Source organism: Scyliorhinus canicula, chromosome 2 (assembly GCF_902713615.1).
Source record: "Scyliorhinus canicula chromosome 2, sScyCan1.1, whole genome shotgun sequence".
NCBI lineage: Eukaryota > Metazoa > Chordata > Chondrichthyes > Carcharhiniformes > Scyliorhinidae > Scyliorhinus > Scyliorhinus canicula.
The window spans coordinates 144,390,772-144,411,030 of NC_052147.1; the positions used below are offsets into that span (position 1 = coordinate 144,390,772).

The 20,259-nt window shown below is 49.1% G+C and overlaps 1 protein-coding gene across 5 annotated transcripts in view; it reads left to right on the forward strand.

Moving 5' to 3' along the window:
* Positions 1-20,259, forward strand: part of LOC119958886 (disintegrin and metalloproteinase domain-containing protein 23-like) — a 243,561-nt gene that overhangs the window by 196,073 nt on the left and 27,229 nt on the right. For all 5 annotated transcript variants that reach the window (XM_038787411.1, XM_038787403.1, XM_038787419.1 and 2 more), the window contains one exon: positions 10,168-10,279. In XM_038787411.1, the coding sequence (XP_038643339.1) occupies positions 10,168-10,279 (112 nt within the window). The remainder of the gene's footprint in view (positions 1-10,167; positions 10,280-20,259) is intronic.

Here is a 20,259-nt window from a genome sequence, read left to right on the forward strand (position 1 = left end):
ATCGTCAGCAGAAGTGGTGGGGGTGGGGCTTAGAGTCGGGGGTTAATAAAGGTGGGACCAGTAAGGGAGGAAGCAGGCTTTTTAGCTTAGAGTCGGGGGTTAATAAAGGTGGGACCAGTAAGGGAGGAAGCAGGCTTTTTTTTTTGCACTATGTTTATAGACTTATGTAAGTTTATTTTTTAAAAGATTCTGAAAGAAGCTATCTCCATGATCAGATTGTGGTCAATTTAAAACCATGTTGACCATACTGTCCGTCTAAACTAAAATCTTCTACACTTCCTGGGTCCATATCCCTCTGTTCCCATCCTATTCATGTATTTGTCAAGATGCCCTTTAAATGTCACTATCGTCTCTGCTTCCACCACCTCCTCCGGCAGCGGGTTCCAGGCACCCACTACCCTCTGTGTAAAAAACTTGCCTTGTACATCTCCTCTAAACCTTGCCCCTCGCATCTTAAACCTTGCCCCCGAATAATTGACCCCTCTACCCTGGGAAAAAGCCTCTGACTATCCACTCTGTCTGTGCCCCTCATGATTTTGTAGACCTATATCAGGTCGCCCCTCAATCTTCTTGTTCCAATGAGAACAAACCAAGTTTATTCAACCTCTCCTCATAGCTAATGCCCTCCATACCAGGCAACGTCCTGGTAAATCTCTTCTGCACCCTCTCTAAAGTCTCCACATCCTGCTGGTAGTGTGGCAACCAGAATTGAACACTATATTCCAAGTGTGGCCTAACTAAAGTTCTGTACAGCTGCAACATGACTTGCCAATTTTTATACCCAATGCCCCGGCCAATGAAGACAAGCATGACCTATGCCTTCTTGACTACCTTCTCCACCTGTGTTGGCCCTTTCAGTGACCTGTGGACCTGTACACCTAGATCTCTCTGACTGTCAACACTCTTGAGGGTTCTACTGTATATTCCACTGTATATTCCCTACCTGCATTAGACCTTCCAAAATGCATCACCTCACATTTGTCCGGATTAAACTCCATCTGCCATCTCTCCGCCCAAGTCTCCAAATTATCTAAATCCTGCTGTATCCTCTGACAGTCCTCATTGCTATCTGCAATTCCACCAACCTTTGTGTTGTCTGCAGACTTACGAATCAGACCAGTTACATTTTCCTCCAAATCATTTATATATACTATGAACAGCAAAGGTGCCAGCACTGATCCCTGCGGAACACCACTAGTCACAGCCCTCCAATCAGAAATGCACCTTTCCATTGCTACTCTCTGCCTTCTATGACCTAGCCAGTTCTGTATCCATCTTGCCAGCTCACCCCTGATCCCGTGTGACTTCACCTTTTGTACCAGTCTGCCATGAGGGACCTTGTCAAAGGCCTTACTGAAGTCCATATAGACAACATCCACTTCCCTACCTGCATCAATCATCTTTGTGACCTCTTCAAAAAACTCTATCAAGTTAGTGAGACAGGACCTCCCCTTCACAAAACCATGCTGCCTCTCGCTAATACATCCATTTGCTTCCAAATGGGAGTAGATCCTGTCTCGAAGAATTCTCTCCAGTAATTTCCCTACCACTGATGTAAGGCTCACCGGCCTGTAGTTCCCTGGATTATCCTTGCTCCCCTTCTTAAACAAAGGAACAACATTGGCTATTCTTCATTCTTCCGGGACATCACCTGAAGACAGTGAGGATCCAAGGATTTCTGTCAAGGTCTCAGCAATATCCTCTCTAGCCTCCTTCAGTATTCTGGGGTAGATTCCACCAGGCCCTGGGGACTTATCTACCTTAATATTTTTCAAGATGCCCAACACCTCGTCTTTTTGGATCTCAATGTGAGCCAGGCTATCTACACACCCTTTATCATAGAATTTACAGTGCAGAAGGAGGCCATTTGGCCCATCGAGTCTGCACCGGCTCCTGGAAAGAGCACCCTACCCAAGGTCAACACCTCCACCTTATCCCCATAACCCAGTAACCCCACCCAACACTAAGGGCAAGTTTGGACACTAAGGGCAATTGAGCATGGCCAATCCACCTAACCTGCACATCTTTGGACTGTGAGAGGAAACCAGAGCACCCGGAGGAAACCCACACACACACGGGGAGGATGTGCAGACTCCGCACAGACAGTGACCCAAGTCGGAATCGAACCTGGGATCCTGTAGCTGTGAAGCAATTATGCTATCCACAATGCTACCGTGCTGCCCCTTCTCCAGACTCAACATCCACCAATTCCTTCTCTTTGGTGAATACTGATGCAAAGTATTAATTTAGTACCTCGCCCATTTCCTCTGGCTCCACACATAGATTCCCTTGCCTATCCTTCAGCGGGCCAACTCTTTCCCTGGCTACCCTCTTGCTTTTTATATACGTGTAAAAAGCCTTGGGATTTTCCTTAACCCTATTCGCAAATGACTTTTCGTGACCCCTTTTAGCCCTCCTGACTCCTTGCTTAAGTTCCTTCCTACTTTCCTTATATTCCACACAGGGTTCGTCTGTTCCCAGCATTCTAGCCCTGACAAATGCCTCCTTTTTCTTTTTGACGAGGCCTACAATATCTCTCGTTATCCAAGGTTTCCGAAATTTGCCGTATTTATCCTTCTTCCCCACAGGAACATGCCGGTCCTGAGTTCCTTTCAACTGACATTTGAAAGCCTGCCACATGTCAGATGTTGATTTCCCCTCAAACATCCGTCCCCAATCTAGGTTCTTCAGTTCCCGCCTAATATTGCTATAATTAGCCTTCCCCCAATTTAGCACATTCACTCTAGGACCACTCTTATCCTTGTCCACCAGCACTTTAAAACTTACTGAATTGTGGTCACTGTTCCCGAAATGCTTCCCTACTGAAACTTCTACCCACCTGGCCGGGCTCATTCCCCAATACCAGGTCCAGTACTGCCCGTTCCCTAGTTGGACTGTCTACATATTGCTTTAAGAAGCCCCCCTGGATGCTCCTTACAAACTCTGCCCCGTCCAAGCCCCGAGCATTAAGTGAGTCCCAGTCAATATAGGGGCTGGTTTAGCTAGGGGCTGGTTTAGCTCACTGAGCTAAATCGCTGGCTTTTAAAGCAGACCAAGCAGGCCAGCAGCACCGTTCGATTCCCGTACCAGCCTCCCCGGACAGGCGCCGGAATGTGGCGACTAGGGGCTTTTCACAGTAACTTCATTGAAGCCTACTCATGACAATAAGCGATTTTCATTTCATTTTCAATATTGGGGAAGTTGAAGTCTCCCATCACAACAACCCTGTTGTTTTTACTCCTTTCCAAAATCTGTCTACCTATCTGCTCCGCTATCTCCCGCTGGCTGTTGGGAGGCCTGTAGTAAACCCCCAACATTGTGACTGCACCCTTCTTATTCCTGATCTCTACCCATATAGCCTCGCTGCCCTCTGAGGTGTCCTTCCGTAGTACAGCTGTGATATTCTCCCTAACCAGTTGCGCAACTCTGCCAACCCTTTTACATCCCCCTCTATCCCGTCTGAAACATCTAAATCCTGGAATGTTTAGCTGCCAATCCTGTTCTTCCCTCAGGTCTCTGTCATGGCAACAACATCATAGTTCCAAGTACTAATCCAAGCTCTAAGTTCATCTGCCTTACCCGTAATACTTTTGCATTAAAACATACGCACTTCAGGCCACCAGACCCGCTGTTTTAATCAACATCTCCCTGTCTGCTCTTCCTCAGAGCCATAGTGGCCCTATTCCCTAGTTCTCCCTCAATGTTTTCACCTTCTGACCTATTGCTCCGGTACCCATCCCCCTGCCATACTAGTTTAAACCCTCCCGTGTGACACTAGCAAACCTTGCGGCCAGGATATTAGATGCAACCCGTCCTTCTTATACAGGTCACCACTGCCCCGGAAGAGTTCCCAGTGGTCCAGATAACGGAAACCCTCCCTCCTACACCAGCTGTTTAGCCACGTGTTTAGCTGCTCTGTCTTCCTATTTCTAGCCTCACTGGCACGTGGTACAGGGAGTAATCCTGAGATTACAACCCTAGAGGTCCTGTCTTTTAACTTTCTGCCTAGCTCCCTGAACTGCTGCAGGACCTCATGCCCCTTCCTGCCTATGTCATTAGTACCAATATGTACAATGACCTCTGCCTGTTTGCCCTCCCCTTTCAGGATGCCCACTACCTATTCTGAGACATCCTGGACCCTGGCACCAGGGAGGCAACATACCATCCTAGAGTCTCTTTCACGTCCACAGAAGCGCCTATCTGTAACCCTGTCTATAGAGTCCCCTATGACTATTGCTCTTCTGCGCTTTGACCCTCCCTGCTGAATATCAAAGCCAGCCATGGTGCCACTACTCTGGATGGTGCTGTTTTCCCCTGATAGGCTATCCCCCGACAGTACCACTGCCACTGGACTAATAATCCAGAGACCCAGGGTAATACCCCGGGGACCTGGGTTTGAATACCACGGCAGATGGTGAAATCTGAATTGAACTTTTTTTCCAAACCTGAAATTAATATTGAATAATGATCATGCAACCATTGTTGATCGTTGTAAAATCCCATCTAGTTCACGAATGCGCAGGGAAGGAATTCTGCCATTCTTACCCAGTCTGGCCTACACGGGACACCAGACCCACTGAAATGTCTTAAATGCCCTCCGGAATGGCCTTTTTCAAAACCACCGTGTCCCATCCCCTGAGGCTCCACTCACAAAAACCTACTTCTTATCCTGTCCTAATATCTGAAGGTAGGAGGTGATCAGGAAAGTTTTATTAAATCCTATCAAGATGGCTTGCTAATGTTTCCCGGGGTGGGCCGCCACTGGATTCGGAAACCTGCGCCATGGAAATGGGCAGGCAACCAGTATAATTAAGGCCTCAATCAAGGGCCATTTTCTGTCAGTGTCTGAATTTTCCTGATGTTGCTTGGACTGTTTGTCCCCTCCCCCCTGCTGTGTCGGGAGCCTGGCAATGCTTTGGAGACAGTCTCTCGGCGTAAGGTCAGACTGCCATCGGAATGCTGATCTTAAAATGGCACTTTCAGGAAACGGAAAGGCTCAAGAGAATCGTTCATGGCTGTAGATATTCAACGAAGGGGTTCCCCCTTTGCTCCAAAAGTACCCTGCTGTTCTGGATAGTTTGGAGCCTTTCCTGAGTGCCTCCATTTTGAGGCATGTGGTGAATTATACTGTATTGTAATTCACACTGTATTGCATTGCATTGTATTATGTCCTTGTGGGCTCTGTATGTGAGCCGTTGCATGGCTCTGCCCATAGGGGGAGATGAGGAGCTTGTACAGGGCTTCACCCTTGGCTCCACCCATGGCTCCGCCCATGGCGCCTCCCACTACCGGGATATAAAGTGCTGCAGCCGTAAGCCTGCTCTCAGTTCCTCTGTTCGCAGGCAGGCTCAGTTGTAAGACTATTAAAACCACAGTTTACTTCCAATCGTGTCTCTAGTGAATTGATGGTCACATCAATTTAATAGTCTTAGAAAACTTGAAGAAAACTACTATGGAATCAGCCCTCAAACCTGATCGACTAGAATTCGACCCGCAGGCTGCAGAGGCGAAGGAAATCTTCCTACACTGGCTTCGATGTTTCAAGGCCTACCTGGCTGAATCAAGCACATCCGAGACTACAGAGAAGCAGAAACCCAGCCTACTGCACGCACGGGTGAGCCATCGCATCTCTACGCAACTCAATTGTACCGACTCCTATACTGAGGCCCTTGCTATGCTCTACCGACTACGTGCGGCCGATTAACGAGGTCTACATGCGGCACATTTTCACTACCACTAGTCGCTAGAAGACTTTCTGCGCGATTTAAAAGCCCTTGCTCGGGAATGCAATTTTCAGGCTGTAACAGCATCTCAGCATATGGAACTCGCTGTCTGTGATGTATACGTTGCAGGGCTCAGGTCCAACTATGTGCGCCAGCGATTGCTTGAAAAAGGGGCCCAGAACTTGGAGGACACTGTAGAGTTAGCTACGACTATGGAGGTCGCGTTCCGCAGTTTGAACTCATTCCCCGCGGACCAAGCGACCCCAGCGTGGGCCCCCAACCAGCGAATGCCCAGGCCTGCGCCGCACGGCCACTTACCCACTATGGAGCGCCAGCGTGCCATTTTTGTGGCCAGCCCCAACACCCACGGCAGCTCTGCCCGGCCCGCAACGCGACCTGCAGCAGCTGCGGTCGGAAAGGACACTATGCCCGACTATGCCTGGCAAAATTGAAAACTCCAAACTCCCCCGCAGTCCAGAGCACTCGCCTCCCAAACTCACAGGCCCGCAGGCCCTGTAATGCTGCAGCGTGTCTGCCGACTCCGCCTCCACCCGACATGTGCGACTCATGGGGGCCGCCATCTTGGCAACCCTCCTCCACGCGGTCAGCCACATGCGAGTCATGGGGCCGCCATCTAGGATGCCATCTTCCTCACCGCCGCCATGTGTGATCCACGGGGCGGCCATCTTGGACGCCATCTTCTTCAGCACCCGCCACGTGCGATCAACAGGGGCCGCCATCTTCGCCATCAACCGAACCGAACCTCGACGGCTACGACCTCAGTGGACAGTCATCACAGGGCCACCCCAGCACAGCTGATCGAGCCGCCGACTACCCGCAACTCAACGCAGTCACATTGGACCAGTTGCGTCCGAAGCGCGGGCAGTCATCACGGGGCCACTCCAGCACAGCTGATTGAGCCGCCGACTACCCGCAACTCAACGCAGTCACATTGGACCAGTCGCGTCCGAAGCACCTCCAGAGCTCGATGATGTCCGTTAAAATCAACGGATACAAGACACCGTGCCTCTTCGACTCCGGGAGCACCGAGAGCTTCGTACACCCTGACCTGGTAAGACGCTGTTCACTCCCTATCTTCCCTGCACGGCAAACTATCTCCCTCGCCTCGGGCTCACACTCAGTCCACATACAAGGGCGCACCGTCGCGACCCTAACAATTCAGGGCGCCAGCTACTCTAATTTCCAGCTGTACGTACTCCCCGACCTCTGCGCCCCACTCTTGGACTCGATTTCCAATGTAATCTCAAGAGCCTCACACTCAGCTTCGGCGGACCACTACCTCCATTCCCTATCTTCAGTCTAGCGACACTAAAAATCGCCCTCCCTCCACTCTTCCCAATCTCATTGCTAATTACAAACCCGTAGCCACTCGCAGCAGGCGGTATAGCCTGCAGGACAGGGTATTTATTAGAGCCAAAGTCCAGCGGCTCCTACATGAGGGAGTCATAGAGGCCAGTAATAGCCCCTGGAGAGCTCAGGTAGTGGTCGTCAAGACCGGGGAAAAGTTCCGAATGGTGGTTGATTATAGCCAAACCATTAACCGGTTCACGCACCTCGATGCGTACCCCCTCCCCAGAATTGCAGACATGGTTAATCAGATCGCCCAGTACCGCATATTCTCCACGGTGGATCTGAAGTCTGCTTACCACCAGCTCCCAATCCGCCCGGAGGACCGCCACTACACGGCGTTCGAGGCAGATGGCCGCCTCTTCCATTTCCTCCGGGTCCCCTTTGGCGTCACGAATGGGGTCTCGGTGTTCCAACGAACAATGGACTGAATGGTGGACCAGTACGGGCTGCGGGCCACGTTTCTGTACGTGGACAATGTCACCATCTGCGGCCATGACCAGCAGGACCACGACGCCAACCTCCACCGATTTCTCCAAACCGCCCAGAAACTCAATCTCACCTATAATACGGAGAAATGCGTTTTCCGCACTACCAGACTAGCCATCCTCGGCTATGTCATGGAAAACGGAGTCCTGGGCCCCAACCCGGACTGTATGCGCCCCCTCTTACAACTCCCTCTCCCTCATTGTCCCAGGGCCCTCAAGAGGTGCCTGGGATTTTTCTCTTATTATGCCAAGTGGGTCCCCCAGTATGCGGACAAAGCCCGGCCACTATTTAAGACCACACTTTTCCCTCTGTCAGCTGAGGCCCGCCAGGCCTTCAACTGCCTCAAGGAGGACATTGCCAAAGCCGCCATGCAGGCGGTGGATGAATCCGTCCCCTTTCAGGTGGAGAGCGACGCCTCAGCGGTCGCTCTCGCCGCCAATCTGAATCAGGCAGGGAGACCAGTCGCCTTCTTCTCCCGAACCCTCTCCGCTTCGGAACTTCGACACTCCTCAGTCGAAAAGGAAGCTCAAGCCATTGTGGAAGCCGTACAGCACTGGAGGCACTACCTCGCAGGTGGGAGGTTTACCCTCATCACCGACCAAAGATCGGTTGCCTTCATGTTTGACAACTTGCAAAGGGGCAAAATTTAAAATGATAAAATCCTGCGGTGGAGGATCGAACTCTCCACCTATAATTGCGATATCATATATCGACCAGGGAAGCTCAACTAGCCCCCAGATGCCCTGTCCCGCGGCACGTGCGCCAGCGCACAAGACGACGGCCTAAAGGCTTTCCACAATGACCTCTGCCACCCGGGGGTCACCCGGCTCACCCACTACGTCAAAGCCCGAAATCTGCCTTTCTCCACCAAGGAGGTCAAAGCCATCACCAGGGATTGCCCGATCTGCGCGGAGTGCAAACCGCACTTCTACAGACCAGACAAGGCCCACCTGGTAAAGGCGTCCTGGCCCTTTGAACGCCTGAGCATCGATTTCAAAGGGCCCCTCCCCTCGACCAATCGAAATGTGTACTTTCTGAACGTCATCGATGAGTTCTCCCGCTTCCCATTTGCCATCCCGTCCCGATATGACCTCCCACACAGTCATCAGAGCCCTGCACAGTGTCTTCACCCTGTTTGGTTTCCCCAGCTATGTACACAGCGACAGGGGTTCGTCCTTCATGAGCGACGAGCTGCGTCAATACCTGCTCAACAAGGGCATCGCCTCGAGCAGGACTACCAGCTATAACCCCAGGAGGAACGGGCAGGTGGAGAGGGAGAATGCGACGGTCTGGAAGACCGCCCTACTGACCCTCCGGTCCAGGAATCTCCCGACCTCCCACTGGCAGGAGGTCCTCCCCGACGCGCTCCATGCAATTAGGTCCCTTCTGTGCACTGCCACCAACCAGACCCCTCACGAACGACTATTTATTTTCTCTAGGGGCACTACCACGGGGGCTTCGCTCCCATCCTGGTTGAGGACACCGGGCCCGGTTCTCCTCCGGAAGCACTTCTGGACACACAAAACAGACCCGCTGGTAGAGAGAGTGCTACTGCTTCACTCAAACCCCCACTACGCCTTTATTGAATACCCCGACGGCCGTCAGGATACCGTTTCCTCCGGGACCTGGCGCCTGCTGGATCCAACTACACCACCACCACCGCCGAGGTACCCCTCACACTACACCCCACCCAACCCCCCACGCCCTCCGCCCCCGCGCCTATAGGTCCCCTGCCCACGCTCAGCGCCCCCGCGCCTGTAGGTTTCCTACAACCTCCCGTCGCCCGTCGCACCGGTCAGGAACGGAGCTCGGACCGAAACACCCCCGGAGTCTGCCCTCATACCCACACCGATCGTCACCACCCAGCCACCCGAAGAGGCTGCAACCTCGGTGCTCCGCCGATCCCAAAGGACGACTCGGCCACTGGACCGGCTCAACTTGTAGACCCGTCACCCCCGCCGGACTTGATTTTTTTACAGGGGGTGAATGTATTGTATTGTATTATGTCCTTGTGGGCTCTGTATGTGAGCCGTTGCACGGCTCTGCCCATAGGGGGAGATGAGGAGCTTGTACAGCGCTCCACCCATTGCTCCGCCCATGGCCCCTCCCACTACCGGAAGTATAATGTGCTGCAGCTGTAAGTCTGCTCTCAGTTCCTTTGGTCGCAGGCAGGCTCAGTTGTAAGACTATTAAACCACAGTTTGCTTCCAATCGTGTCTCTAGTGAATTGATGGTCACATCAAGGCACTCTCTCGGCCTCCCTCATCCTCAGTCATGCTAACCTCTCCCAGTGGAGCTGCGGCTGGACATGGCTGCAAATCCTCTTAATGGCCCTCCCGGCTCCCTATTGCCCCCGCCGTCCTTAATTGGATGATGCGTGCAGAGGTTGCCTGCTAATTGGCTGCCTGCCAGACGATCTCCCCCTGCTTGCTGACCCGGGTGAAGTCAGGATCAGAAATGGCGTCAGCATCTGAAATATTTACAAGTGCTGGAGATTCTGGCTTATGAGCGCAAAGGAAGATTACCTCTTATATCTGACTGTGTTATGAGTGTAGGATGACCACTGATTTAATCCAATCTGTTTCAGCTCTGCAGTAATGAAGCAACCTGTATCTGTGAGGGCACCTGGGCGGGAACGGACTGCAGTATGTACGACCCAAAACGCCGTGAGGCAAAACCACCACCTGAAGGCCCTAAGGGTTTGTTTGATTTCACTTGCAGCCTCTCTGACTGTTGCTCTTGGTGTTTCTATTCTTTTTTGCATTCTTTCTTTGTTGCAGGGTGTTTAGTGTTTAAAAAAAAACTCGGCATCTTCACAGTTTGGAACTCAAGTGGGCGACAAAGGCAAGGCAGCTGTCAAAAGAGAAATGTGGCCGTCTTTTGCATTTCTTTTTTTTAAAAATACACTGTTCTGTACATTCTCCTTTCCCTTCCTTTTAGTGTCTTTTCATTGTGGTTCTTAGACAGGCTGAAAGGCTGTTAGCGAACCATTGCCACGGTTACTCCTCCCATTGCCACGGTTACTCCTCTCATTGCTTTATATTGGCTGTCCGGGGGGGGGGGGGGGGGGGGGGGGGGGGGGGGGGGGAAGGATGCTTGTGGACAGCTTAATAGGTAACTGGTCCAGTAGGTTTAATCTTTGACCTTTGGCCTTGACCCTTCGCTCTCACCCATGTTAGAACTGGAACATTTTGTGGGGGGCCAGAATTCTCTGGTGACTCCCACAGCTTCTTTTCCGGAAGCGGCTTGCTACAGGCTGCCAGCAGTCCCTATAGTCCCAGTTGACGTCTACAACAGCCTTTTGGTGGGACCGGACGATTCTGCCAGCAGGAAGGGCGGGAAAATCCAGCGCTTGGTGTGCAGAGTCGAACTGCCTGAACCTGCCCTCCTCCGCCTCCAGACAGGCAGATTCTCCCCTCAGGAGAAGACCCTAAATCCGAGCAAAACATTCCCATGACCCAGCAATTCAAACCTGTCGGCAGCTCACTGCACGTATGGCCCCACTTACATTCCTGTCACACTTCTCACCATCTGGAAAGTCTCTCCAAGAGCTTAATGTTTGGGATGGAAACGCCACAAGAAGGAATATGGAAAACTGGATAAGATGGAGAGGGACAGTTGAGGAGCAGGATCCTGAGATATTTGAAAGCAGAGACAAGGTCGAGGAAAGCAGCAAGAGCATTAAAGAGTAATGGGGGAGGGTGGACTGTGGTATTTTGATTAAGTTGAAGCTCATGGACATTTGAGAAATCAGCCTTCAAAGCATTGTGCCTGGCTAGAGATAGATCAAAAGTGATCAATGGAATTGAATAAAGACAATTTAACATGTTGGAGCATTGATTTTCACCAAGGTCTTGAGGGTTCAGTGAAGGTAAATGCATTGAATACAGAGGGAAATTAGAAGAGGAGATAGGGCAGTGAGTAAAGAGGAAGAGGCATTGAATGAAATTAATTTGAGAAGTTTAAGCATTGAATTGCACAAGGGGCTGGAGGAGGCTAGCGATTCAACAGAAAGATATCCAAGTTCATTTGTGCCGAGTTTTTCAGGAATGTTTCCCGCCAGCTCTGCTGGCGAATTCCCCACCTCTATCCAGTAACAGAGTGCAATTCTCCCAAAAAGGAACAAAGTCCCCTGGCAGGACCGTTTAGCCGCCTTCATCCCGGCACTCACGGTGCCGAGATACACATGGCTATTCAAAGTAGCTCACATTGAATAAGGCGCCTAAACGGGGAACGCGTGGCCGAGGCTACACATTAGCCCCATTTTGTACAGTGGGGAGCTCCACTCGCCGGAACTCACCATGGCTGTGAGAGATTGGGACAACAATCTCCGAGGCACAATCTCCGAGGCACCCAAAACCATCCCCAAACACCCCCCCCCCCCCCCCCCCCCACAGCCCAACGCACTATGAGAGGGTGCCTCGCGCCCCCCCAACACCTGCACCAGCAACACAGGCCCAAACATGTGCAAAAATACCAGCTTGGCACTCCTGGCCTATGATAGTGCCTATGCCAGCTGGTAGTGCCACCTGGCTGTCTTGGCAATGCCAGGTTGCCACTCAGATGGTACTACTAGGGTTCCAGGCAGGCATTGCCAAGGTGTCAGGCTGGCACTGCCAGATGCCCAGGTGGCACCAGCAGTGGCAAGGCACCACCCTGCCCAAAAGGCATGCAATGGGGGCTTCTGATGTCCTGTGAGATCCCCATGAGTGCATTTGTGGGCACCAGTGCTGAACAGCGCTCACCCTGGTCTCTGAGGAGAAAGGGGTTGAATCCTAAAGCCTCAGGAATCTGCACATTAGAGTGTGGCTTCCTGCCTCGCTCAAATATCCAGATTTGCCAAAAAGGGATCCCACCCATTGTGGGCGGGATTTACATTGCAAATCTCGCGAGATTGCGCTGAATCGCGCAAGGCGTTGCAAGGTGGGTTGATCTTGGGAGCGGGGTCTTCTGACTTTCAACGGCCACACTGCTCCACGGCGAGCTGCTTTTCGAGGCTGTTGAATTGCTGCCTTTGGGCCCGGGGGAATTTCTCACCGCTTTAGCCCACGCTTAGAATTTATTCCTGCACTGGGGAATTGAACTCAAGTGATCGGGCCGCCATTTTGAAAGGTTGCTTTGATTGTTAAGTGAGCTTGTGGGTCCCCCAACACCCGCCCACCCATGGGCCATGTCACACACATGGGCACTCTCCCACACCACCTGAGGACACCCTGCCATGGGACCCCGGGAGCCCCCCTCTTCAAGCCCCCTGACAGCAGCCTTCCCTTCCCACCCATCACCCTCTAACCACCCGGAGGCCCTACTTGCCTGCCCTGCACACCTCCCACCCTTCAAACCCCCTGCCCACCCTCGTTTCATGGGCATGGTTATTCTCGGGCCCTGACCCTTGGTAGTACCACCCAGGTGCCCTTGCTCTGGCACCTGGGCAATGCTCCAGCCAGCCTGGCAATATCATCCAGCAACTTGGCAGTTTCAGGGTGGCAGTGCTACGGTGCTAGCTGGGAAGTGCCAAGTTGCCCACGTTCCAGGGGGAGGGCGATCCAACACTATCCCTGACCACCCAGGGGTATCCAATGGTCCCGGTGCCCTCCCCCCTCACCGGGTTGTCGTTCCGCGTAGTTCACGTTATTGTGGCCCAGCACTAATCGGCACAAGGCTGGTGAATCAAAGGAGGCCAGTATATCCCGGATAGGTAGGCCTTAAGTAGGTCCCGCCCCTTTTGGGCGGAGTTCCGATTCCGACGCCTCGCGGAACACTTGGTTGTACCCTGCAAGGAGTGGAGGCTGACAGGAGGCATCACCGGCAGCGTTGTGCTCTAGCTCGAGCGCAACAAGGCCTGAGAACTGCATTGAGTTGAGTTCTTTATTAACGGTATTGGGTAAAGAGGAGGATTGGATGGGATTAGGTATTGAATAAGAGCAGAACTCAATGAGGTGGACATTGTATAATAAGGAGACCCAAATAACAGGACGATTCCTGTGAGTACACCAGCATCCCCAGCCCAGGTGGCTGAAACCTACCAAACTAAATTTATCTAAAGGTCAGTAAGGCTGTCTGCAAGGATCAGAATATTGAGGCTCGGGGTTTAATTTGTCTCAGCCAAGCCACTATTAAAGCAGGAAATGAAATACATCTAACCACAGCCTCCCAGGTATTTGGATTGGTAACAGATTGCATTCTTACACACAATTACTCTTGAAATTAATACGATTCGCAACACAGAACATCAGCTGTCACTGATTCATTAACCATCCAGTAAATAATTATACACTTAGCTGCGTACACAACTGAACCTTGTGATTTTTAGTTGTGGAATTCAAATATGTTCTGGCTCTAAGCTCGGAAGACAAGGTCGATCAGACCTGCTTTCTCAGACAGGAGCCTCCCAATAGCTCCCCCCAAATGATCGAGCCAGCTGTATAATTTAAGAATCAAAGTTCCCTCCTAAACATACAAGCAGCTCAAGCCATGGTGCTAACGTCTGAGGGGATGGACAGTAATAAAATTGGGCCGACGACATGGGAGCTCAATTTTATTTCCTTGCAAGCTCTCTCTTCATTGTAAAATTTCACTTTGAACAGATACCCCACTGGGTACTTATAGGATGATGCTTTGCTGCCAGTACATTTCTAAAGAGGAAAGGTTTCCAAGGATATGCAGAAAAACAGGGGAGTGGGACTAAAAGGGAAACTCTTTCAAAAAGGCTGGCACAGCCATGATGGGCTGAATTGGTTCCTGGTTCTTCTATGATTCCCGCTGATGATTAAGCCGAGTACAGATGAGCAGACGGTTAGCACCATGATTGAATGCAGGAGATATAAAATGGCACTGGGCCTCCATCAGTGGTGTTGCTGGGTGATAAGGTTGGTGCGTCAACAAGATATGGTCACAGCTTGATCGCACTAGGATTCATGAGCTAGATCTCTAATGGCCACCTCAGCCACTTGCAGATTCACCGGAAGGTGGAATGCTCACCTCACCTTCACATCAGGGCATCTGGCTTTCAAAATGGAGCTGTGGCCTGGCTGGAAGCAAACACATTTCCCAGCAGCCCACTTTTCTTGAGTCCGTCATTACGATGGTCGCAAACTAGAGAGGTGATGCCACACCCAAGCAAACCCCCCCCCCCCCACACACACACACACACACACACAAAGTCCGGCTCTCTTCTAACGTGAGCTGGACCAGAGAGAGAGAGAGAGGCAGGGGCATATTGGCGTGCCGTCCCTCCTAGATCACAAAGAGAGTGAGTCCAATGAGGAGGGAGGGAGTGGGGAGAAGGGTGCAGATCAGTAACCGGTACCACCCAGCTGTCTTTGCACACACCGCAAACCTATGAAGGGGTGAGCTGATTTTGTCTGATCACACTACATCACTGATTCAAACAAGTTTTGTTTGACAGCATACGTTCTATCTGGCATGGCAAGACTGCTGGGGACAGAATCAAGGGTGCCACAGCTAGCGAAGGACTATGAGGGCACAAAAAAATGGGTAATTGATGAATCTCAAGCATCGGGGGCAGGGCATGGGGAATACAAAAGTAGTTACCAGGGTATATATTTTAAATTATTTGTACACAGGCTTCCACAGCCCTTCGCCAAGGCCATGAACACTGGGCTGCAGTCTTCTGCGTTAGATGATAATACAGGAAACACATTCATTTGACACATTTTACATTTGCCATTAGTTATCACAACGCTGACCATAGTCATGAACAGAGGCACAATATTGTCCACCTTATGTGGTAGGACATAATTAAGCCATTAATAATGTTACAGATGTATGATATGAAGTAACAGAAGTTCAGTGATGGATTATATAGAAAATATTGGATAGCAGGAAAAATTATCATGCTGCCATTTAATCAGTGGTAATCCTGACGTAATTTTCTAGATCAACTGATCTTCCCCAAGATTAATTACAGGGTTGAACTTTTGATTTGCAATTTTAAAGGAGAAATCGATCGTTCTTTGAGTTAAGCTATTTTGCAAAGTTTTTGTTGCAAAACTTCGGGCTCTTGAGGATACTGATGGAGTGGTTGGGAATTGATAATTTCATAAAATCACAGAATAATACACCTTGAGGCCATTTGGCTCATTGTTCCCGTGCTGGATCTTTGAATGAGCTATTCAATTAGTTCCAGAACCCCTGCCTTTTACCCCATAGCTCCAGAAATTCCTCCCTCACATTCCAGATCGGAACAACTCAATGTGTAAAGAAGCTCCTCCTGCCTTTTTTTTTTGTCACTTATCTGAAATCTGTGTGCCATTCTGCCTGTTCTGGAAACAGTTTTGCCTAATTGAATCTCTCACAACCCTTTGTGAATTTGAATACCTCAACATTTCTCCTTAACCTTCTCTACTCAAAGACGAAATCTCAATTTGAAATACAGCATCGGGTAGGGAACAGCTTGATCTCCAATAAAGCTGTCCACAAGTGCTTGAAACACTTCCTCCCCTCGCACTGTGCATAAAAAGATTTTAGGAAAGCTCTTTATTGATGTGATTAATGTTTCTCTACTTAAAAAGTACAAAAAAGGTAATATGCCCTGGTACAAACATGCATACGAATTAGGAGCAAAAGTAGTTGCTCAGCTAAACTCTAGGATATTTGGCCACCTAATATATTAGCACTCTTGTGATTGGCTGCCCAATTTACGCTCAAACTCTTTTGATTGGCCTCTCAATTTATGTTGGTCGCCTTGTGACTGGGCACTTAAATTATGTAATAAACCTTGTAATTGGTCCATCTAAATTGTTTCAGGAATCTAGTGATTGGTCACCTAAATTATGGTAGGATCTTATGAATGGTCACCTAAATTATGTTAGGAGCCTTGCAATTGCACACCTGAATTATATTAGAATTTGTGCGATTAACCACCCAAATTATGGTTGTAATTTTGTGATTGTCCACCCAAACTTTAGCAAGCCAGTGAATTTGCCAGGATGTTTTAGTTAACAGTCACTGTTTATGAAAAAAAAAATCCCTGGCTCTCTTGATCCAATAGTGCAGGCTTATTGATTGAGTTATCACAAGCAAGTAGATGACTGAACATACTGTTATGACCACAGCAGATGTTATTTGCAAAGCAGGCCAAATCCCAGAGGGAAACTTGACTTACTGAACATAACTTTTTTTGTATCCTGGAACAAGAAGACCAAGAAGAAACCTACTAATCCCAGTAGCATAGAATTCCAGTCACAATTTGGGGATTTAAAATTAAGTTGAAAAGATTTATTAACAAGAGGAAAAGAAAACTTAAACACACAAGATTAGAGTTACACAGTAAAAAGAGATTTATAAAACATCCCTCACAAAAATCATAATAATAATCTTTATTAGTGTCACAAGTAGGCTTACATTAACACTGCAATGAATGTACTGTGGGGAAAAAAGACTAAGTCAGAACTCGCAAGTAAACACCTTCATGACAACACTTCCTTATAGATTTTTAATTCTTATAATTTTAGTCATGTTAACCAAGACAAAACCATTGTCACTTTAGTATAAGTGTACTACAGAACTTCTCACTCACTCCCACTCTGCTGTGGAAATCCGAGAATATTCAGAAGCATGATTGCTTTTTGCAACAAAGACTCTTCTGGCTTACCGGGATGGCTGATTCAAACTTTGTATCTTCTCCCAGCACAGAGCTGTTTCTCAGGAGATCTTTTCCAGACAGCCAACCCAGCTCAGCCCAAGATATTTCCTTAAATATCCTTTCATCTTAGATTCCATTGTCATTGGCACCTCTTTGAGCTTAACATTATCAAAATATTTAAAAAGTTCATGTTTTCCATTGCCTCCCCTTTTGGGTCAAATAACATTTAATAACCTTTCCTTGTTTACTTATGAAACTATTGCAAGCTGTAAAAGTCTTTTACTCCTGATTGAAATTTAACAACTAAAAAGCCAAGTCCTTATCCATCTCCAAATGTAAATTTCTAAACTCAACCTATTTACTTATAAATCTACCCCACCATAGCTTCTAATTACAAATGCATGCTTTTAACGCTTCTATCACTTTTATTTCCACACTCTCCCAGACAAGTTGTCTCCATTAACCTTACCACAACTTAATTAAATTACTTATACACGCACATAGCCTTCTTTATAGAACAACACAATATTATCGCAACATATTAAAAAAAAATCCGTCCTCATAATAACACGCAGCCCAATCAGGTTAGCTGTGATGCCTGTGTAGTTAGTAATCTGCTGAAATTCATGTCCAGGTTTATGTGTTAAAAATGGTTGTTCAGTTAAGGAAGTGGAGAAGTAGAGAGCTGCTGGTTTATTGTGGATGTATGTCCCAACACCAGGCAACAAGGGGCACCGCAAGCTGGAAAATTGCCCCATTTAGTCTCACACTCATCCTGTTTCTCAGGGCTTGGAATTTCACAGAATATAATTCTTACAGTGCAGAAGGAGGCCATTTGGCTCATCAAGTGTACACCAACCCTCTGAAAGAGCGCTCTACCTAGGCTGACCCCCCGCCTAATCTGCACATCCCTGGACACTAAGGGGCAATTTAGCATGGCCAATCCACCTACGTTGCACATCTTTGGACTGTGGGCCAGATGGAAATGGGAGGAGAGGACAGAAGCAGGGTGAGGACTCTCGAGCGAAGCATTGAGCAGGGCCAACTCCACCTCCTCCTACGCAAGGCTCAGCCTCATGCAGCTCAAAGCGCACCTGACCAGAATCCGAATGAGCAGGTTCTTCCCGGAGGTGGAGGACAAATGTGAGCGGTGCCAGAGAGCCCCGGCCAACCACACCCACATGTTCTGGGTTTGTCCCAAACTTGCTGGGTTCTGGACAGCCTTCTCCGAGGCAATGTCCAAGGTTGTGGGGGTGAGGGTGAAGCCATGCCCAATCGTGGCAATCTTCGGGGTATCGGAGCAGCCAGAGGTACACACGGGGAAGAGGGCCGACGCCCTAGCTTTCGCTTCCCTAATCGCATGCCGGAGAATCCTGCTCGGCTGGTGATCAGCAGCAGCATTCAGAGCTGCAGATTGGCTCGCTGACCTTTCGGAATTTCTCTACTTGGAGAAGATAAAATGCGCCATCTGAGAGTCGGAGGAAGGCTTCCTTACTGCATGGGGGCAATTTGTTGGCCTATTCCAGAACCTGTTTGAGGCCAGCAACAGCCAGTCAAGGGGGAACCGGAAGAATTAGAGAGGGGGAAAAAAAATGACAAGGAACAATGCTTGGATGCACAACCCAGGGGGGAGGGAGGGAGAAAGGGGGAAGAGAGTCTGAGATGAACAAAGAGGGACAACACGGGTGAGGGGGGAAGCCCCCCCCTCCAGTATCGACAAGGGAGGACAGCAAGGGTGGTGGGCGAGGGAGACGGGGAGGGGTTGGGGAAAGGGGGGCTGGCAGCTGAATGCGGGGGGGGGGGGGGGGGGGGGGAGGACACGCCGAACTAGATGGCAGCAATCTGTAAATAAAGTAAGATAAAAGCTTTTTTTGCGTTACACTGTACAATAAATAAACACGAACGTCAATGTACATGATATTGAAAATGCCATTAAAAGATTTTTATTTAAAAAATCCTTGGCCTGTGGGAGCATACTGGAGCACCCGGAGGAAACCCACACAGACACGGGGAGAAGGTGCAAACTCCACACAGACAGTTATCGAGGCCGAAATTGAACCCGGATCCCTTGCGCTGTGAGGCAACAGTGCTAACCACTGTGCTGCCCTTTGAAGTGTGACTGCACTCAACATTTCTTCAGATAAATATTGCTATATTGTGAAAAATCACTTCTGATTTTATTCTTTGGGTGGGCAGAGTGTGTTAGCAAAATAGGTGACGAATATGCAGCATTAAAAAGAGCATAGATGCCGGGCAACAACTAAATCCACATCAAGGTGAAAGGGATGTGTGAGGATATCGACATGAAGCTGATGCTGAGGCCATATGACTTCAGTATACATTACAGTACAAATACATTTACTTTTGATATATTTGAGAGAAAACTAGCCCTTTTTCCGACACACTTCAATTGGAACTTTCACGTAGATTTGGTAGTTCCCTGATAAGGTTCTTGTTGGGTAGAGGGTAATTTTAATTATAAATTGATTCAAGAGTCCTACAAAACAATTGGCCTCCAAGGTATTTTACTTGTTTTTCATAGGAATTAGAATGAGAACGATCACCAAATCTCATAATTGTTACAGTGAAGAAGGAGGACATTTGGTCCATCATGTCTGCCCCGGCTTTCCAAACGAGTGTCATGACTTAGTTCCTTTCTCATGCCTTTTCCCCGTACTTCTGCACATTGTTTCTATTCGCGTAAACAAAGAAAAAATACCATCCTTCAGCCATTGCCACAGTAACATTCTGGTCCAGAATTTACCAGATTTAGCAAATCCAATTTTAAAGTTACCAAGATGCCATTTGAACTCCTGACCTCTAAGTTTTAAGTTCAGCACTATAACCATTACACTACTATACCCATTGGGTCTGAATTTGTGCCGGAAATAATGGTGAGGCTAACCGTGCTCCCCATTACTTCTGTGGAATTCTAGTGAACGCACGTGCAGTTAACCGTGGAAATTAGGAGATGCCCTCCTCCTCCATTATCTGTGCAACAGCAAAGAAAGGCTTGTCCATTCTAGTGCAAGTACCCTTTTAACGCCATGAAAGGCCTTAATTACTGCCAAACGT